This window comes from Plectropomus leopardus, chromosome 6, assembly GCF_026936395.1.
Source record: "Plectropomus leopardus strain MGB_pleo_1.0 chromosome 6, ASM2693639v1, whole genome shotgun sequence".
Taxonomy (NCBI): domain Eukaryota; kingdom Metazoa; phylum Chordata; class Actinopteri; order Perciformes; family Serranidae; genus Plectropomus; species Plectropomus leopardus.
The window spans coordinates 20266963-20286787 of NC_142181.1; the positions used below are offsets into that span (position 1 = coordinate 20266963).

At 42.7% G+C, this 19825-nt stretch overlaps 1 protein-coding gene across 2 annotated transcripts in view; it reads right to left on the bottom strand.

The window, feature by feature from the left end:
• Positions 1-5043: 5043 nt before the first annotated feature.
• The window catches only part of npas1 (neuronal PAS domain protein 1), a 74872-nt gene continuing 60090 nt past the window's right edge, over positions 5044-19825 (bottom strand). For both annotated transcript variants that reach the window (XM_088078959.1, XM_042486740.2), the window contains 7 exons: positions 11602-11776; positions 11335-11447; positions 10714-10910; positions 10527-10633; positions 10164-10311; positions 8507-8619; positions 5044-8402 (listed from right to left, as the gene is read on the bottom strand). In XM_088078959.1, the coding sequence (XP_087935085.1) occupies positions 7312-8402; positions 8507-8619; positions 10164-10311; positions 10527-10633; positions 10714-10910; positions 11335-11447; positions 11602-11776 (1944 nt within the window). In that variant the 3' untranslated portion in view covers positions 5044-7311. The remainder of the gene's footprint in view (positions 8403-8506; positions 8620-10163; positions 10312-10526; positions 10634-10713; positions 10911-11334; positions 11448-11601; positions 11777-19825) is intronic.

The following is a 19825-nucleotide window of genomic DNA, read 5'->3' on the forward strand; positions in this document are numbered from 1 at the left end:
TCCGGTGTGCTTGTTTTGCTTTCACTTTTCAGTAGATTAGTGGCTCCCAATCTGAGGGTTTCAAGAGCCTTTCGAGGTCTGAAGGTTATGACATGACTAAGAGGTTTAGGACTAAGGACTAAGAGAGTTTTCTTTTAAATCTCTGCAAAAAAATGTTTTTTTTTAATGCATGGACAGTAGTTAATGCTCTGTACGATTCAGTTTGTTTTGTTTTTTATTACATGAATGTAATCGATGCACACTCCACAAAACTTTGCTGCCTTTTTAGCCCAGTAACAACTGAAAAAGATGATTTTTAATCTGTTTTTTTTAGCTGGTTAAATAAATGATGTTCATATATTTTCTAACTTCTATACCAAGAGCGCTCCTAAGTGGAATACAGGATGACCATACCACATACCACACATTTCTTCACTTTAAAAAGTGTTAGCGCCAAAAGGTTTGGAGCCATTTTATGGTCCATTGTTTTTTGGTAATTTAATTCCAAATTGGGGAAATTGCACCACTTAAGTGGATCCTAAATTATGATGTAATCTTAAAGGAGATACTGCACACTTAACCATGTTTTTTTTTAACTGAAATGACACGATATGAGTTGTGATGAAACATTAATGCTGGTATATATTTTTTTATTTATTTATTTAATTTATATTTATGTGTTAATACTTTAACATCCCATTTGCTGTTTTAAATCAGCCCTTTTTCCTGAATGAGACCTGAGGGTGAAATTACACAAATTATTTTAAGTTTATATTCTGCTTACCTCGTGCATATTCCTGGATAAATTTGAGTTTAATAAAATGAACGCAAACTACGGGGCCATGTAGCATGGAAGTTTTGTTGATCTCTGAGCATAATGATGCTGCTGTTCACTGTGAACAGTGTACATGACAGAAGTCAACAGGATACATACTGTGCATTTATAAACTTTTCCAAAGCCTTCAGTTGTTTTATGTTTTGTTTTATGCTGGAATCATTTAAATTCTTTTTTTTTTTTTTGCCCTCATCTACACTAAATACCCCATAATGACAAAGTAAAAAAAGGATCTTAAATTTACATCTAAGATTTTAAAAGTATATGCAAGCTTATCAGTTACTGTTGATAAACATGCTTAACAGTAAGAGTTAAATTTAATGTTTTACCTTGCTGTATTTGCATTTTTTTCCAGCGCTATCTCCTGGATGCCTGCAGTCTTTCACCTGATCGCTACCTTTTATAAAACCCTGACCTCACCGTAGCGCTTCACGCTATAGACCAATACACATCCCCAACACAAACATAAGAGAATACTGGTGCAGGGAAGACTTACACACTGTAAAGACCCTTAGTGGGTCATAAGTGATGATTTAGAGGCATTACCTCTGTAAGAGTCTATACATTGTTTATTGGGAAAATCCTGCACAGTATATCTTTAAGTTTTGCAAGTTCATTCAAAAGAAATAAACTGAAGTATTCAGACACTTACCCCAGTACTTGAAGCACAGTTGAGAGCGATTACAACCTTGAGTCTTCTCGAGTATGATGCAACAAACCTGGCACACCCGGAGATATTTAGCCAGTCTTTGCTGCAGATGCTCTAAAAGTCCATCAGGCTGGATGAGGACTGTTGGTGGACGGCCATTTTCAGGTCTCTCCAGAGATGTTCGACTGGGTGGAAGCTCAGGCTCTGGCCGAACTGCTCAAGGACGTTCACAGAGTTATCACTAAACCACTGCTGGATTGTGTTGGCTGTGTGCTTAGAGTCATTGTCGTGTCGGGAGGTGAACCGTCTGCGCTGTATGACGTCCTGAGCGCTCTGGACCAGGTCTTCATCAAAGATTTATGTATTTTGCTCCATGCTGTCACCACCAAGTATTCCTGGTAATGAGCTTGCATGTTTGCCCTCATGCTGGTCAAACAGTTCAGTCTTGGTTTCATCAGATCAGAGATTCTTGTCCTGAAGTGTACATGTCCTTTAGGAGCCTTTATGTGCCTTTTACTGAGGCCACTCTGCCATAAGAGTGTCACAGTGATGGCTGTCCTTCAGAAAGTCTCAGGAGCTGGAGTTACCATTGAATTCGTGGTCACTTCTCTTACCGTGGCCCATCTCCCCAAATCACTCCTCTTGCAAGAGTCATGGTTGCTCCAAAACTTTTTCTATGTAAGATACATTGAAGCCAGCATTATTTTTCTGTAGCCATCCCCAAATCTGCGCCTCAACACAATCATGTCTCTGGGTTCTGCGAGAAGCTCCTTCAACCTCATGGCTTGCTTTTTTGCTTTGATATGCATTGCTGTGAGATCTTACAGACACAGGTGTGTGACCTTCCTAATCATGTCCAATCAGGGGAATTTAACACAGGTGGACTCCAAGCAAGGTGCAGCAATATTTCAACCATGATTAAGAGAAATGGGAAACACCTGAGATAGTATCGAGCACAGATTCATGAGAGGGGGAAATGAATTAAGCAAATTAAGCTACAAAATGCCAACAACAAAAAAATTGAAGGGGTCTATTTAATTTCTGAATGCACTGTTTATACACTCTCATCAAAAATTGAGACAAAACATGCAAAGATCTCTTTGCCGGATCTTTTAAATAAAACAACTCCAATTTGCAGCAAATTATCAGTACAAATAAAGACTTCTCCTTGTAACCCAATATTTCATGAGAAGTTATATTTTTTTGATTATGCCAACATAGCCCAATTTAATATCTAAGTGCTGTCGGAGTCAGTAGAAACTCTCCTCACAGTAGGAGTCAAAAGATGTACAAACTGTCCACACAAACACACGCTGCACATGCATAATTTTTATAATGAGCTTCTCATCTGCAAGCATGTATGAATATATGAACTGAGTGGAGCAGCATGTGGTTGCTGTTGTGTGTGTGTGTATGTGTGGGAGTGTTAGTGATGGGGGGGGCTTTGTCTGTGATAACTATCACTGACTGGGTTAGGGCGAAGGTCTGTGATATCTCGCGGCCATCGACACACAGTGTTGCTGTTGAGACTCACCTCAGAGTCACCCTTTCTTCCTCTCCTTCTCTCTCCTTCACTCTCACTCTCCTCTCCTCCCACCTCTCCTTCGCTGATTCCCAGGGCGTCTCAGTGCAGTTGTGTTTCACATGCAGGGTGTGTCTAGATGGCTGCTGCAGTGTGACCAGCACCCACCTCCTCCCCCTCGAGCCCCTCTCCTCCCTCCAATACTCCCTCCCTCAGATCCTCTTCTACCCTTTCCCCCTCCAGTCGTTTCTTTCTGGACTCCTCCTCACGTTCTCCTCCCCTCTCCTCCCCTCCCCTCCTCTCCTCTCTGCTCCTCATCTCTCGTCCGCGGCTGCATCTGACTGCACAGGTCTGTTTGGCATGCAGGAGGCTCCTGAGGCCTGGCGCGTCTAAAGGGCAGGGCGCCCAGAGGCAGGAGACGCGCCCTCACTGACAAACACCATCCACCCCAGACCCGAGCAGCTACAGAAACCACAACACCAGCCGCAGCTCCGAGTCCAGGGGTAACCTCATACATCTCGAAACCTGAGCTGCACATCTACACTCCCCAGCCCTAACCTCTGCTTATTTTGAGAGCAGATTGCTCATCTGCTCTCAGGTGTTAAATGCCATGTGTATGGATCAAAGGATCTGCCTTGAGAAGTGCATTAAGTATGGATTGGCCTTCTCCAGTGAGAGGAGAAAGCAGGAGATTGTTGGGCAACATTGACAAAAATAGTAGAGGCAGCAGAGGAGGGACGGAGGAAAGAGAGAGTTGTGGAGGTGTAGTAAGCCCGTGTCAGGTGGAGGCTGTCTGGGTGTCTCACTGCATACCTCACTCTATTATTCCTACCCATATTTTTACTCTTTCAAATGCATTTACATGTGCTAAGGTATTTCCCCCGGGAGCACGACTCCAATTCAGGGGGTAAGATAAGCCATCAAAGTCAGTGACAGAGAGGGCATATGGGTGACTCAATGACAGGCTGAGTAGAAGACAGTCAGGAGAGCTGCCATGACTTGCACACGCACACACACACACACACACACACACACACACACACACACACACACACACAGACACACAAATGCACACTGACACAAATCTTTACTTAAACTGTACTCCACAAAAAAGAAGATATAAAGACGAAAGCGGAGGTTGTTGTGTTCCCAGCACATCAGCGCGCACACATCCACTTATACAGTACATACGGTTTTGCACGTACAATGGCATTTTCTCCCCAACAACTGCTCTTGTTTAGTATGCGCTTCCTTTGGTCTTGAGGAGGAATGATCCTCACTCTAATGAACTAGGGCCTGCCACTTGAATGTAAAACAGGATTTAACCCGTCTTCAATGTCAGAGCCCCTCCCTGGGGCTGCTTCAGACAACACACACGCACACACACTCGCAAATTCATGGAGACGCATACACACGCACACAGACACGCGAGCAAACCAACATTGTACACACACACACATATGTACACACATGGTAATGCATGCCCGCATATAATCTCTCATAAGTGAGACGCTCTCCGTGCACTCGCTGTACTTTTATGTTCATTTCAGACAAATTTGTTGCACTCAGGCAACGTCCCACCTCGTCCCAGGGTCACTCTCACCTGATCCACAATTCACTTTTGTATTAAGGATCAATATTGTTGTGTTTTATTGTCAACTCTGGGAATATGCAAGACTGCCCATGTGATTGTCGATGACATATAACTATCTGCTGTTGCACAACATGACATCTTCTCTGTTTATCCTGCTGCTGATTTGTTCCTTGGGTTTGTTTTTCTTGGCTGTGTGTTGCTTGAATTTATGTCTTGCATGTATAGTGAGAGGCTGTTCATAAATGTCTGAAATAAGCCTGAAATAGTAATGTTTTGTGAATGAGATGCATGATAGCAGCTGATATTAACAAATCTTCAGCATGCAAATAGAGCCTACTTAAAAATATGTCTTCCACATGATCTATTTGAGTTACACATGAAATTATAATTCTAAACAATAAATTGAATCATGCCAGGCTGAGTTCATGCGCCGCACAGAAACAAGAAAAGAAAACGACAAAGCCTTGACTTGTGCTCCTCTACTGGAATATTTTATTGTTATTGTCATCTGTATCATGGTTTTTCTCTTTACATTTGATCATTTTATTCGATGAGCGGGTGGAGTATTCACAAAGATGGGGGGATAACGTTAGATTCACAGTGATGGGCAGGGGGGTTAGCTATTTAATTCAACAAAAAGGAAAAAAAAAGGAAACATACACACTTGTACAAGCACACGCACGCAATCATACACACACACGTTATACCATTAAACACCCGAGAAGATGTGCGCTCACACATATTTGCATGTGACGGCTTCAGTATGGGTGTGTAGTGCACATCGGAGCCGAACAATTAGAAATGCCTCTTCTTTTTTTTTCTGTCAGACATCAGAGATTTCTACATAAACTAAGCCCTCAAATCAGGCAGTCAACTTTAATCTGAATTCGGAAGCAAAAAAAAAGCAACGTACATATGGTGACTGGCTTTATGGCCTCATTTTGAAGACAGATGATAGAAATTTCAGTTTATTTTTATTACACGACATGTACATTTAAAGGACTTTTTCCCAAAGTGCTAGAGAGTTTTCTGCCATTTATTTCTGAGAGTGTATATCATTGATTATATTGTATTGCTGTCACAATTTTTCAATGATGTGTTGGGCTGTATCAATATAAACATTTTGTCCAAAAAGGAGCAAATGTTAACATTCTCAATTGTTTGAGTGTCTTTTAGAAAATCACCAAATTGTTTGTGACAGTTCAAATGCACTGATTGCTTCTTTTTTCCACATAAAAAAGTGTTTTGTATTTGTTTGGTTTTTTTTTTCCTTTTGTCCTGACAGGAATCCAAATCAATCAGTGTGAAAACAGAAATTTAAAGTGTTTTATATTTCCACTTTTTAATTTAAAACTTCTCTCCCAGGTGTCTGAATTAAACTGAAACCAATATCAGAATAATTTTGGTAGTTTTTATTGACCTCTTATGGTCGATTTTTAATGACCACATGTGGTCTGTTTATTTACCTGCCTTTTTAAATGACCATTTATCCCCTTATCTACGCGGGGGTCAGGCTATGATATTAGTGACCACTCTTGCATTGTTTTCTTTTTTTTCTGTTTTAACAGGATCACACGGCGAGTGCTAAGTGATGAAGTGCTTTGAGTTCACACCAGAACAAATTTCAGTAAGTGCTCGGAAAAACACAGAGGTTTAAATGGTAACGAACACTTGTGTCCAGCACTGTTTCTCCCTCCTAAAAACATTTTCAGAAACATCCTTTTCAGAGAATAAAAAAAGGTGTTTGGATGATATTGTACATCCAATAAAATAATGTTAGTTTGTCTGTCTAGACACATTTTTCACACAATCCTTCCATTAAAAAAAATCAAATAAAAAAAAATTAATATGGCTTTCATACACAAACCCAATCGCAGCATCACACAGAATATACTATAATTAATACTCAGTTAAACAAGTGACCTTTCTATAATCAAACAATAGAAATAGCGTCCTGTCTGCATTGCATTTTCTTCCCTTATATATAATGGAATGTCTGGGACGACATTATTCATATTTTTGTCCCAACAGTGTGCTTTAAGTATGGCTGACTGATGAATACTTGTTTTTTATTCTTATTATTATTTTGAATCTCAATACAAAAAACACCAGAGGGCTTTCTCCATCAGTTTTTAAGGGGAAACCCTTAAATCAAACTCTCACCTGAAATCTCAGCATGAGAGATGATTTGTATAATACTGCAATAATAAAAATTTATATTCCAAAGTCGCTTTCATTCCTACCGACGTGTAAGTGTCCATCTCTTTCTACTGGCTTTAGGGTTAATCGGGTTAATTGGAGTGACAGTGAGGAGGATGTGAGCTGAGGGTCTTTATGGTTTTGTCTCTATATACAATATGGCTTCTCTGAGTGGAAGAGACACAGAAATCAACACAATCGTCGAGAGAAAGACACAGAGCAGAGTTCATTATTGTTGTAGAGACGGAAAGTCTTGAGGGACGACCAGTCAAAAGTTTCCACGTCCCGTTTTCTCTGAGAGTCACTGTCACTTGTCCACGATAGGCAGACACAATAATTCCCTATGGCAGTGACTTGTCACATATTCTAAAACTGCAGTTATTCAACTCAATGTCCAATTAGTAACGTCCTTAGAGGCTTAATGTCCTGCCACTTCTGTCTCTCCTGCCCTTTTCAGTGTCTCTCTTTCTGGTCTGTCACTCTGCTCCGTCCTTCATTTTTATCTTCTCCTCTCACCTCCTCCCTTCTGAGTCTCAGTCCTCCTCGGAGCCTGCAGCCCCCCTCAGTCCATTCATACAGAAGGGCAGGCCGGAGGAGAAAGGGCTGTCAGACGGGGAGAAACCACTGAAGGGTGGCAAGCCGGCCAACCGCTGTAGGTGAGGGAAGAAGGCTGGCGGGGGTCCCTTGTGGTGGTCCGAGCGTAGCTGCAGGCCATCGCTGTGTCCTGCACTGTGGTGATGGGAGGGGGGCAGCTCAGGTGGAGCGTAGCGGATAGTGCTGGGAGCATAGAGGCTCTGAGGGCCCTGCGGGCCGAGGGCAAGGGGGTGGAAGAGGACCCGCCCCGCTGCACCGCCTGCAGCCAGTCTCTGGAGCAGCTCAAAGTCAGGAGCACTACCTGCACCGCTGCTGCTCCGACTCACCACCCCCGACACGACTCTGTCCTCACGGGGCAGCGGGGAGGACACGGACATGGCGGGAGACAGAGCTGGGGACGGGGGAGTGAACAATCCTTTTGGGGGGGCTTCACTGCTGGAGGAAGAGTCGGGGATCGGGGTGGTGGGGCTGTCGCCGTTGAGGCTGCTGGAGGGCGTGTGTGCGTGTGAGGGCTGGGGCTGGGTGGTGTGTGTGAGGGAGGTGGAGGTTTGTGTGTGTGACGCCCAACGCCCCCCGGTGGTCAGGGCATCGTGTTCAGTCTTGATGCTGGGGCTGCCGGGCAGGGGAGACGGGGTCACCACGCTCTTCAGCTGCTGGATCACAGCCCGGCCGTTGTGCACCCTGCTCCCCCTCTCTCCTCTAGTGGGGGTTTCTCCTCCTCGACTATGTTTACCCGCTCCCCCGCCATCTTCCTGTTTCAATCTGTCACTGTCTCCCCCCTGGTCCCACTCTGTCTCTTCCTCCTCCTCCCCCTCGCTCTCGCTCGCCAGGTCAGAGGAGGCCGATACACTCTCTTCTGCGTGACGGAGCTCCTCCAGTCGGCGACGGGTTTCAGGAGGAGCGCCCTCGGGGTCAGACCTCAGCAGGCGCTTTCTCCTGTCCTCTGATTGGATGGCGACGGCGGTGAATTTCTCTCTGCCTTTAGTGTCGGGGTCACCCTTCCCCACTGAGCTCTTCACTGGCTGCGAGCCTGAGGAGGGAGGGAGATTTTTATGATAAAAAGAGGTGCAGTCAGGTGTTTGTGTGTGTCAGTGGGCATCACGGGAAGGAAGTAATGTGTGTGTAGCGTCCTACCTCGGGCCTGTGGGGAGCTGTCGGTGGGGGAAGAGCTAACACGAAGCCGCTCCGCTCGTACGTTCTCTGGTAGCTGAAGCAGATCCAGGGGAGTGTCAGGCAACTCTGTTCGACTGGATGGATGGATGATAGATGTGAAAATGGAAAAGGAGAAAAGGTGGACGTATACACAAATGATCATCTGCCACTTAAAAGCCACTTAAAAAAAAACACTAGTGCCGTGTTGATTTGAGTGAATACTTAGAGATGGAAACAACATATAATCAGCCTAATAGCAACCTCAAATAGCCAAACTGCCTCAAACCCTTCTAACCTCCACCTAACACATCCACCCAATTCTCCAAACAACAGCCCTTATCACACATACACAAGCACCAATGCGAAAACAGACAGACAGGCAGACCCCGCCCTTCAAGACACACACACACGCACACACACACACACACACACACACACACACACACACACACACACACACACACACACACACACACACACACACACACACACACACACACACACACACACAGTGCCCCACTCAGCAGCCCACCTATACACAGTTAAGCTCAGACAAGGAGGAGGCTGTTGGAGAAGTTAATGAGCTCTTGTAATTACAGCACTAATTAACTAAAACACCATTCAGCCCCAAAATTCTGACATCCATTTGTTGTAATTATATAGCTTTAGTCCAATTAGCATTGAAATTCAGCCTACTCCTCTTGTTTTTGTCTGACTGCTCCGCCGTTGTGCTATGAACTGTGTTTGTGCATGCATGTGTGTGCATGTGTGTGTGTGTGTGTGTGTGTGTGTGTGTGTGTGTGTGCATATATGAGTCTTCTGAGTATATCTGCATCCTTGTCTGGGTGAATATGTATGTGTGTGTGTGTGTGTGTGTGTGTGTGCGTACAAGAGGGAAACAAAGGGGAAAGCATATTTTGTCAAGGTAACTGCAGTTGTTGTGGCTGCGGAGTAAATAAATAAAGCCTTAAACAAAAGTAATAAGACATTTGAAGGATCATTTAAACCTAAATGAAACAAAAGGTGCAGAGTGTTCAATTTTTTGTAATCAAAACCTTCTTAGATCATGTCTGTACAATTCAGACATTAAACAGGGACGGCGTAATGCTGCACTGCTAGTTACAGAGCTAAACAGCATTACAGAGTCTGCAAGAAAAATGACTTTAACTTAATATATAGTATATTATATATAATATATAATAGTCATTATAGTGGACGAAATCAATAAAAAGAGATTCACTAAGTATAAGTCTATTTGGGGGTACAAAATAAATAAATAAATTTATTAATTAATTTAAAATAATAATAATAATAATAATAATAGCAATAATAATAATATGTATCTAAAATCTAAAAAAACATGAAATCACCTAATTTTTGCCACGTTATAATTTAGTTTAATTTTTGGTTATCTTTAATACAAATATAAAATGTCAAACAACTGTGGTTTGCTTTGATGTCACTATTTGGAGTAACAATCCTCACTTTTCTCACATGTTGGAGTAAATGAAACTCTTCCAATAATCCCTCTGCATTTCATTATCTATCCCTTCAAAGGATCTGTGCACAGTATGCTGCCTTCAAATATAAACTCAGCTCATATCAGCAACCCTGGAGCACAGAATATGGCTCTACTGACCTCAGGACATAGTTGACCCAGATGACGTTTCGCTCATGGGGAGCTTTGTGGTTGATGGAGACGGTGGCAGTGGACTGGATCCACAGGTAGCCTCCTCTCCTCTGGAGCCAGCGGTAGTAACCGGTCACCACCTGGCCTTTCCTCAGCACTGAGTGGACACAAGCGGAGGGTGGAAAGAAAGAAAAGACACCAGAGAAAGGACAAGAGGAGAAGTCCGTTATTGGTTTTGCAGTTCATGATGATGGCAGCAGAGGGCGCCTATCACAACAGGACAGAATTCAATTTCGACAGGCTCTCCCCCAAGTTCACACACTGTGTAGACTAATGAGCATGGGGATAAATTCAATATTCAATGCGACTCACAGTCCTCATGGCTCTGCCGAAGGTTTTCCAGGTCTTCCACATGTATGAAGTGGTAACAGGTGTGTCCCACCACCTCTGCTGGGGTCATATCCATATACTCTGAGATCCTATAAAGAAATGCAACAAAAAAATATTTGTATATATTCAATTTCCAAAACCTCTAAACTCCAAAACACAAAGTCCTCACCTGTTCTCACAATACGTGACCTGTAGGTCCATGTTCACTCGGAAGACAAACATTTGGCTCTCCATGCGGACTTCATTAAGTGTGGTGGGCGGGAGGGTGTGTGCCAGTGCAACCAGACCCATCGGTCGACGCACTGAGCGAGCGGAGCCCGGCACGAGTGCAGGGCGGCAGCGGATTCGTCCTGTCACATGGATTACCTGACAAACACATCAGAATGCCTTTCACACAAGGACATTTTGGCATTGCAAGACAGTAACAAAATCCAGCCTGCAGAAAATAACACTAACAACAAAAGAAAATATATCTTTTATGAATATATTTTTCACATAAAAACCATACACAGTCAGATTCTGAGCTAAAAAATGCAGCAGCCTCTGGTATTACAGCGGTGAGTGCAGTAAACTGTCCGTTATGCACAGTGGTCCAGTGTGAAATAAGGTCACAGCCATAAAACACACTGAAAACAACCACCTTAACAGTGCTATGAAACACTGGCCGTGCAAAACAAAATGACAGGGACCGCTTGTTATTTTACTGTCACCGAGAACAAGCAGGTAAATGGTGAAGGTATGCAGAATAATAGGTGTGTTTGCAAATTTTGAGATTGTCAGATGTTTGTACCTTGTATCCAGAAGACTTGACGTGCAGGCCTCTTTTGGTGAGTGTAGATTTCATGCGGATGAAGAAGCCGCGGTCGGGAGGATCGTCAGCAGGAGAATGAGGACTAGACGGAGCTGTCGAGGATGAGAGAAGAAAAGCTAGAAAAATGAGAACGCATCCACCCCAGAGAAATTATCATAATTTTAATGTCTGTTGTTGTTTTGATGCCATACGTTAAGTTCAGTAGATTTAACATAAATACATATAAATTGACAGTGTAATCAGTACCGGGCTCAGGGGTACCAGCCAGGGAGGAGGTGGACGCAGAGCTGGAGGCGCTCTCGGGACCCGTGTGACAGCCGGCCTCGGCCCTCAGATGCGGCCTGATTCCCAGCCGCTCTGCCATCTCGACGTGGTCCGCTGGGTGGATGTAATCAAACACGCTGCTGCCGGTCAGCTCCACCTGAAGAGAAACACATACAGTGATCAAAAAAAAAAAAAAAAAGAGCTTAGAGCTCAAATGCCTGCACATGAGCGCCCACACACACACACACAGTGGAAAAATCAATACACGTTATGACAGGAAAATGAAAGCACTGCTCTGGGTTACAACTCAACAAGGAGTGTGGAGGTTGTAAGACATTCCCCCACACACACATGCACATACATTTAAGTCCAGTCTCAGAGGACCAAGTGACTACAGTATTACACAAATAAAACCAGGGGAGATAAAAATCAATTGTATTTGCTGATTAAAAACAGGTGAACTCCAAGTATCTCCAAAGGTCACATTACTATTCTTTTTATTCCCCCGTCCCTCCCTGCTCCTTCATTCAGTTACAGTCTGTCCCCGCAGACATAAAGAGCAACGCAACAGCTCATACAGCTCTATATGATCCTATCATCATAATGCATCATAGTCGCATCTCTAATCATTTAAAGGTAATAATGGCGCTGCTCTTGCATGGCATCCATAAAAGCAGCACAATCGGAGCAGGTGTGATTCCATCTGAAGCTTTATAAATGAGTGTGTGTGAGAAGCAGAGCTGTGGGAGAGAGAAAGGATGCATGCTTACACACATGCATGCAGCTTCTATTACATCTGTGAATGTGCGCGCGTGTGTGTATGTGCGCATGTGTGTGCCAATACAATTCCATCTGATAAAGCCGTGGCTGCAGCAGCCTCACACCCTTGTCTGTAGGACACAGCCATTTATTACCGGATTAGAGCCATTTACTGCAGGCTTTATGGGAGCTTCAGCAGGCCCTCAAGGACATCACAGCCGGGGGAGAGGAAGGAGCGGGAACGAGGAAGGCGGGAGCGGAGGAATGAGGTGGACGATGAGTGAACGGAGAGGGGTAAAGATGGAGGAAACCCCACAGAGCGAGGGAGGATAAGTGAAGGGATAGAGGTTGTTAGTCCCAGACATGCAGGGCTTAATCTCTTGAGGGATGTCCTGTTATTTTGGAAGTTTTTCACCAAACATATAATTAAATACTAGATTTAATAAGCACCATATGGAGAAATTTCCCTACGTACTGAAAAAAATGTGTCAGACTTTGATAAAATGAGAAAATGTCCAACTGACATATGTGCCTGATTTGATATCTGTTTAGGTCAAAATATAAATAAGATTTTTTCTTCTCTATTTCAAAGAGACAGTAGAGATAAAAAAAAAAAGAAACAGAGAGAGAGAGAGAGAAAAAGGTTCCCAATGTAACCACTTGACATTTTATAGGCCTCATCAATTCAAATACCGAACAAAGACTGCATACTGTAAGTCTTTATACCGTTTTAAAAACACAATGAAGTTTGAGTATCCCTGTAGTCGTTTTTCCTTCTATTGTGTTATCTGCTAAAAATGTGGTAAAGATTTTTTTTGTCATTTTATATCCAAGTCTCTATTTTCTCTTTTTTTTAAAAAAAAAAAACAACAGAACCCTAAGAATGTTTTTGACTTATTTTAAACTGGTTTAAGAAATGTATCAAGTCGATCTGAAGTGACAGCAGCTAACCCTGTCCATCATAAAACTTCAAAAATGCATTTCACCTTTAGCTTGTAGTGCCGCAGTAATAAAGAGAAGCTCTGGTAGGAAAAAGCAGAGTAATATCGAAGTAGGAGGTGTGAGTTTAGATATCCGCCGTCAAAAACTTTGTATATATTTTTTAAGAATGTGGTTGAAGTCTAATGTGTTCATCACTCCCTCGTAATTGTCTAACAGGAGGTGTGACTTTTTAACTGGAGCCCATTCATGCTAGATTTTTTAACTTTTGAGCAATATATTGGTAAGATTTCAAGGAATACTTCACCCACAAAATGATCATTGATCATGATCAGCAAAACAATGAGTCAATGTGTTGTTATCCTAAAAACAGCAAAACCATATCAAAGCATCCGTTTATTAACTCTCACAAAACTTCTGCAGTATAATCCAAGTCTTGATTTTCCAGTAATATGTTCAGTACTTCACAAACGCATGCATTTTTGCCAAAACCTTAATATTAAAAACTGAAATGAGTGTGAAATGTATCTCTGTTCTCTTCAAAGCCAGACTCCAAAACTGAGGTTTTAACAAAAATACATGCGTTTGGTAGGTACTGAGCATATGACTGGATAATATGAGATTTCAATAATAATCTAAAAAAATATTGCAGTTTCACAGTATTACAGAATTTTTATTATCATTCAGAGTGACCCTTCAAGGAAGGAAAACAGAAGGGTCAGTTGTGGCTGAACAAATGTTTTATCACCATAATTAAGAATTGAAACAAATTATTTTAATGGAAGTATGTGTCCAAAGTCTCCCTTTTAACAATAACTGAATTAAAGGTGAGATTCTCCATCCAGTTGCTTTTGTTTCAATATCACAGATAAGCAAATGCACACAGTATGATAATCATCAGCTTTCATATCGAGGTATACCTCCAAACCAGTATATTGCTGCAACACTACAGGATGAATGAGACTTGGATTATACTGCAGTTTAGAAATGTATATTTAGAGATACTTTTACTGATAAACATAGACCCCAATAAATCAATGTGTTTCCCTTCTTTTCTTGAGAAAAACAAAGCTTTCTTCACAAATCTGAGGTAACATAGCATGGCAAATTTATTTAGAAATGGTCATTTCGTGAGTGAAGTATTCCTTTAAGTTCCTTTTGTAACTGTACCCTGCTCACATAGTCCATTTCACTTGTCACATTACTCTAACTTCCCCTTCACTGACTTAAACCTGCAATGAGAAACTTTTTTGGACATTCGTAGAGAGAAAATAGCATTTCCCCTTGAGAGATTTTTTTGGCCACTTTCCACTTTGGCAGTGGAAACAAGTAACGAACACAACACTGACATATCGTCAGCTTTTAAGTGTCTTTCTTGTAAACAGCTGCTTAATTAAACATCTAGAAGTAATGGAGCAACATTATTCTTTACTTGGAGTCATGTTTCTGGCCATCTGGTGAATCGTAGTCCAATATTTGCTCTCTTTTTGCTCTACTTTTGGTCTTTTTCAAGAGCAGGCAGTATGCAGATGTTTTTGGAGCTTTGTCACCGAAAAGAGCTGCCTGCTGCAGCTGAAAACGACACCATAAGAGCAGTGATAAGAAGATGCTTTGTCAGTAATTAACCATAGATAGCATCATCAATTGATGGTAATGGTTGTAAGACAAAGAAGGAAAAAATCAGAGAGGTAACTGTGAGAAAAAGTGCATCTGCAAATTCTTTTTCATTTTATAAAACATGTAGTGGTTTCGAATGTCTAAGGTCCTGTAAAAAAACATCCTGTATATTAAAGGGGTTACATGGAAAGCTTCACAACATCTTCAGTTATTTTCTCTTTTCTTTCTTTCTGATCTGTCTTCTCTTCATTATGCAGATACTATAACGGCAGCAGAGTAATTACTAGGTGCTGGATTTTTTCAGCCGCATTCCTTTTGATTCTGACATCAAAACTGACTCGTTCATTAATGTTTAAAAATTAAGAGTTCACATCTACACATTAAGAGGACGGCTGTTTGACAAGTAAATAGACTGGGATTGGTTTGTAAAACTCTGGATGAACATTGCTTCAGGCATCTTTTATCAGTGATTATATCAAGATATGCCTCTCTGTCCGTCTGTCTGTCTGTGGTCAGGGTGTGTTTTATGAATTCCTCTGCAAAGGGAATTCTTGTCGTTTTTTTAAACAAGGACTAAATTCACCTCCGCTCAGAACACTGGACCAGCCATCTGAAAGAGACACAATCCCCTGGCCCTGTGGTATTGGAAAACAAGGTAGAGAGACAAACAGGTCCTTATGGGCTTTACCGGGCTTAAGACCTATCCGAATAATATCACTCCATCACAGGCAGGAGGGAGGGATTGAAAAAAGATCAGACAGAAATGAGAAGATGAGAAAGAGACGGAGCGATTGAGAGGATGAGTCAGGCTCAGACATAAAAACAGGTATAGAATGTGGCGCGAAGGGAAGACGTGAGGAGAGACCGAGATCATTCAAATCTCTCCAAGTGTGTTTGTGTGTGTGTGTGTGTGTGTGTGCGCGCGCGCGTGTGTTTGTGCGTATGCAAGCACACGGCGCGCCTCTGTTTCCCTGCGTATGTGACTAGACTGTCTGTTTTTGTGTCTCCACGCGTTATTGTGTGTCATTGTTTGTGTGAGTAGTTGTCTGTCAGTGCACCTGCGTGAACCTGTGTGTGTGTGTGTGTGTGTATGTGCAGGGATGCACGTGCATGTATGTATGGCGGTGCGGTGGGGATGAAGGGGGGCGGAGGAGGAGGGCAGCTAGCAGGGGAAGGAGAGACATGATATAAATAATAGCAGGGGGCTTTAATATGTATGAGGCATCCGGGCAGTGGTCCACAACACACTCTCAGCCCTCAGCCCTCACTGACTGATGGGAGAGGAGAGAGGGAGGGAGGGGGAGAGGGGAGGGGAGCGGGGCTGCATACTAACCATTCCCAGATCAATTCTCTCCTCCCTTAATCTACCATCCTTCCTCCCTTCTCTTTACCCCATTTATCCCTTTTCTTTCTCCTCCCAGCCCCTTCTTCTTACTTCTCCATCCTTTCCTCCCTCCAATTCTTCATCTTCTCCAGCCTTTGTCTCCTCTTCCTCCGCTCCATCAGTCCCTCTCACCTCCTCCCTCCCCCCATCTGCTTTGTGGCATTCCCAGGTTTATCCCTGTGTTTCCGGCCTGGAGACCCAGTGAGAAGAAAAATGATACCTGAAGGCACCAGGGGAGTGGGCGGCAGGCTGTGCCCTTGGTCAAGGTGCTTGACCTGGGCTAAGCCGGCTAAGCAACCCCCCTGTCAGGGGAGAAGCCCAGGGTGTAAGCCAGGGCAGAGGGGTCAGACAGGGGGGACAGGAGACGGCAGGGCAGGGGCGGTCCACAGGGGCAACATGTCCTCTAAAACAAACCACCAGTTACACTTTTCCACTCAGAACATCGTTTGTTTGTCTGTCCTTCCTCTCTCCCTTGTGTCCGCCTCCACTCGCCGACAAAGTATATCCAAGTGTTTTTGTCCTCTCCCTCCCACCTTTCCTTTCTCTCTTTTTGTATCTTTTTCTCTCGTTGCATGTGTCCATAAACTCTCAACTCCCTCTAACTCATCTCAACTCTCTCTGCCCTCTCTGGCTGTCTCTCTTTCTCATCATAAACCCCCTCCATCCTCGCCCGCTCTCATCTCTTCAGGAAGGTAAACGTGGCGTTGTATGTTCAAGGTTTTGAACGTAATCTTCGATCATAAATAATTTCATTAGAATGCTGATGGCTCAGGCCCTGTTTGAGTAGATGTGATGGGTTAGGCCATCTGCTCAGCTGATAAGAACAGCTCTGTTTTATTAGCATCTCTACCAAAGCCTCGGCTGTCTTGTTTACCTAGGCAATCCCAAGGCGAATTTCATTCCTACTGCACATTTAAACTCTATTTACACACTCACACTCTCTCTCTCTCCTCTTTACTACTGTCTCATCCTCTCCCCTTTTCCACTCCTTTGTTTTCTTTCTCTCACGTAATTGTCTGTCTGGTTCTCTATGTTTCTCTCCGTCTCTCTGTATCTTGCTTTTTGTTCTGTCTGCAGGCATCCACCACTTCATCCTTCTTTCGTGTTTGTCTTTGCAAAGTGAAGACCCAATAAACTCAGGCGCAAACAACTCTTGTCCACGTCTATCCATTCAGCAGGGCAGGTTTGTGTTTTTTTAATTAAGTCGTACATAATACAACACTCGCATGCCCATATGTACATTAAAAGAGTTATTATCCTCTCCATACTGACTGTGTAGAGAGCTGATGAGAAGACTATGCATGAAGCTGCCAAAGCTGGTTTGCCTCTTCTCAAAAATGTACGTACACATCAGAGCTATGGCAGCTATGAAAATACCACATGGAGATCGCAAAGATTAGTCAGTGTGACCTGCTTGTGTTTTCTCTTCGAAGTTTCTTATGCCGGTGGAGACTGTTGATATTGAATAAAACATTAAAGAGTAACTTAAGAACATTTTTTCCTGACCTCCTAGGTTTAAATTCTCACCTTCCTGCAGTGATATACAGGTGTACTCGAGGGTGCATCAGTACACTGTGATATAACTGTTGAATGTGGTTACTACAGACCACACCTGAACCCATTCTAAAATCCCTTTCACACATGCACAGCAAAGATGAAATTACCTAGACATTACCAAAAAGAGCTGTATGGTTGAATGCAAATGTCTGATCTGACATTAAACAGACATTTCTATCATGTGACTTGCAACAAGAGAAAAAGAGTAATTTACACAAAGACACCCACAAAAATGTCTTACTGGAGTGATGACGACAATCCGGGAACCTTTATCGGTAAGGGCTGATGTCAGACAAATTCAAGCAAACAGCAAGACTCCGTTGTTTATGACCAAATCGCAAACCGTCAACGTGACCGCGGGGTAATCTGCGTGTCCTGCCTCCTGCTCACTCTATCAAGGTGCCACCCCTCACCTAAAGCAAACGGGGTATTGTATGTAGGTGAGAATGCTTCTGACACAGACAATCTCCTGTGGTGTGCTACGTGTGTGAAAGAGAAACTCTGGACAAGCTCTGGACCTGAGTCTCTAGATTTTGTCCAGAGTTCATATGAGAAAGTGATTTAAGTTATGCTTTGAAAAAACTCTGACATATCTGGAAAAGTAAATGAAGGCATATGGTAAAATTATTATCAGTGATTAAACAGGCTTGAAAAGTTAACCAAAAAAGGGCCAGAAAGAAGAAAGACATCTGTGATGCAAAACTATGTGAAGCAATTTCTGCTCTGCATCACAGTCCGTGAAAAAAACTCATAAACGATGACTGAACATAGCAGTTCTTGCTGTGGTTTCCTATTATGCAATGAAACATTGCAAACCTTTGCGCCGTTGCTCTTTAAGATAGAATGCAACACAGTTACAGTGGACAATATGATTAAAGGACAATATAGCCTGCATAATGCATTCATCTGGTGTTGCAAGGGTGCCATCAATGGGTGAAACTCAACTTTGAACTATAAATCAAAACGTTAATCGCATCATCTCTGTGTGTCATACACGAATTTATCTTATTTGCTTATCTTAAAGCATCCTAAAGTTAAGCTGAAAATAATACAAGGCTTCAGCACTTTGAGCTAAACAAATCAAGCTTGCTCTCATTCCCAGGGTGTCAAATACGACAGCTTGTTCAGTGGCCGTAGACCTCTGATTCCCATGCACAAGGCACACTTTGACGTCTGTATAAAATGTACCAGGCTTTCAGCTAACTCTAATGTATTTTGCAGCAATGACATAGAATGAAGAGAAAAGTCCAAGTAGGCCGGACAGGAGGGAGGGAGGAGGAGTGGATGGGTCAAACAAACTCAAGACTTTCACTCAGGAAACTGCTGTTCATGTCATGGATTAAACTTTTTTTTTAACTACAGTAATTACATAACTTGACATACATCATGTGACATATTTGTTAACATTTATGTTACATGACAAACTGACCTTTTTTTTTTTTTTTTTGACAAAAAACATGAACCTTTTTTCTACACCAAACCATTTCATTTTGTTGCCCAAACAGAGTTGTTTTGGTTACAAAACCTGTTTCTTGGGTGATACAGTGCGACACAAAAGTTGATTTTGAAAAGACCAAGACATGAAACGAGGAAACTGACAGGCTGGCTCAGAGTGTCGACATTTGACACTAGAGGGGTAACTAGAGCATCCTAGTTGGAAGTGTAGGGCCACTGACCAAGCTGCTGTCATTGAAGAGTTTGGAGTGACAACGTGTTGACAAAATCAAGTGTGTATTCACTATGTGGTGTCCTGGAAACAAATCTTAATGCAGCCAGCAGGAAGCTTCCCTCTGCTATGGCTTGGTGAGGAAGAACTTCCCATATGATATTCATACACTACAGTCATGTCACACTAAAATGACTAACTCTAGCATCTATCCACTTGACTCTACAATACAATTCTACACAGAGCAACAACTGTGGATGTTGCATCACATCCAGTATAGACGG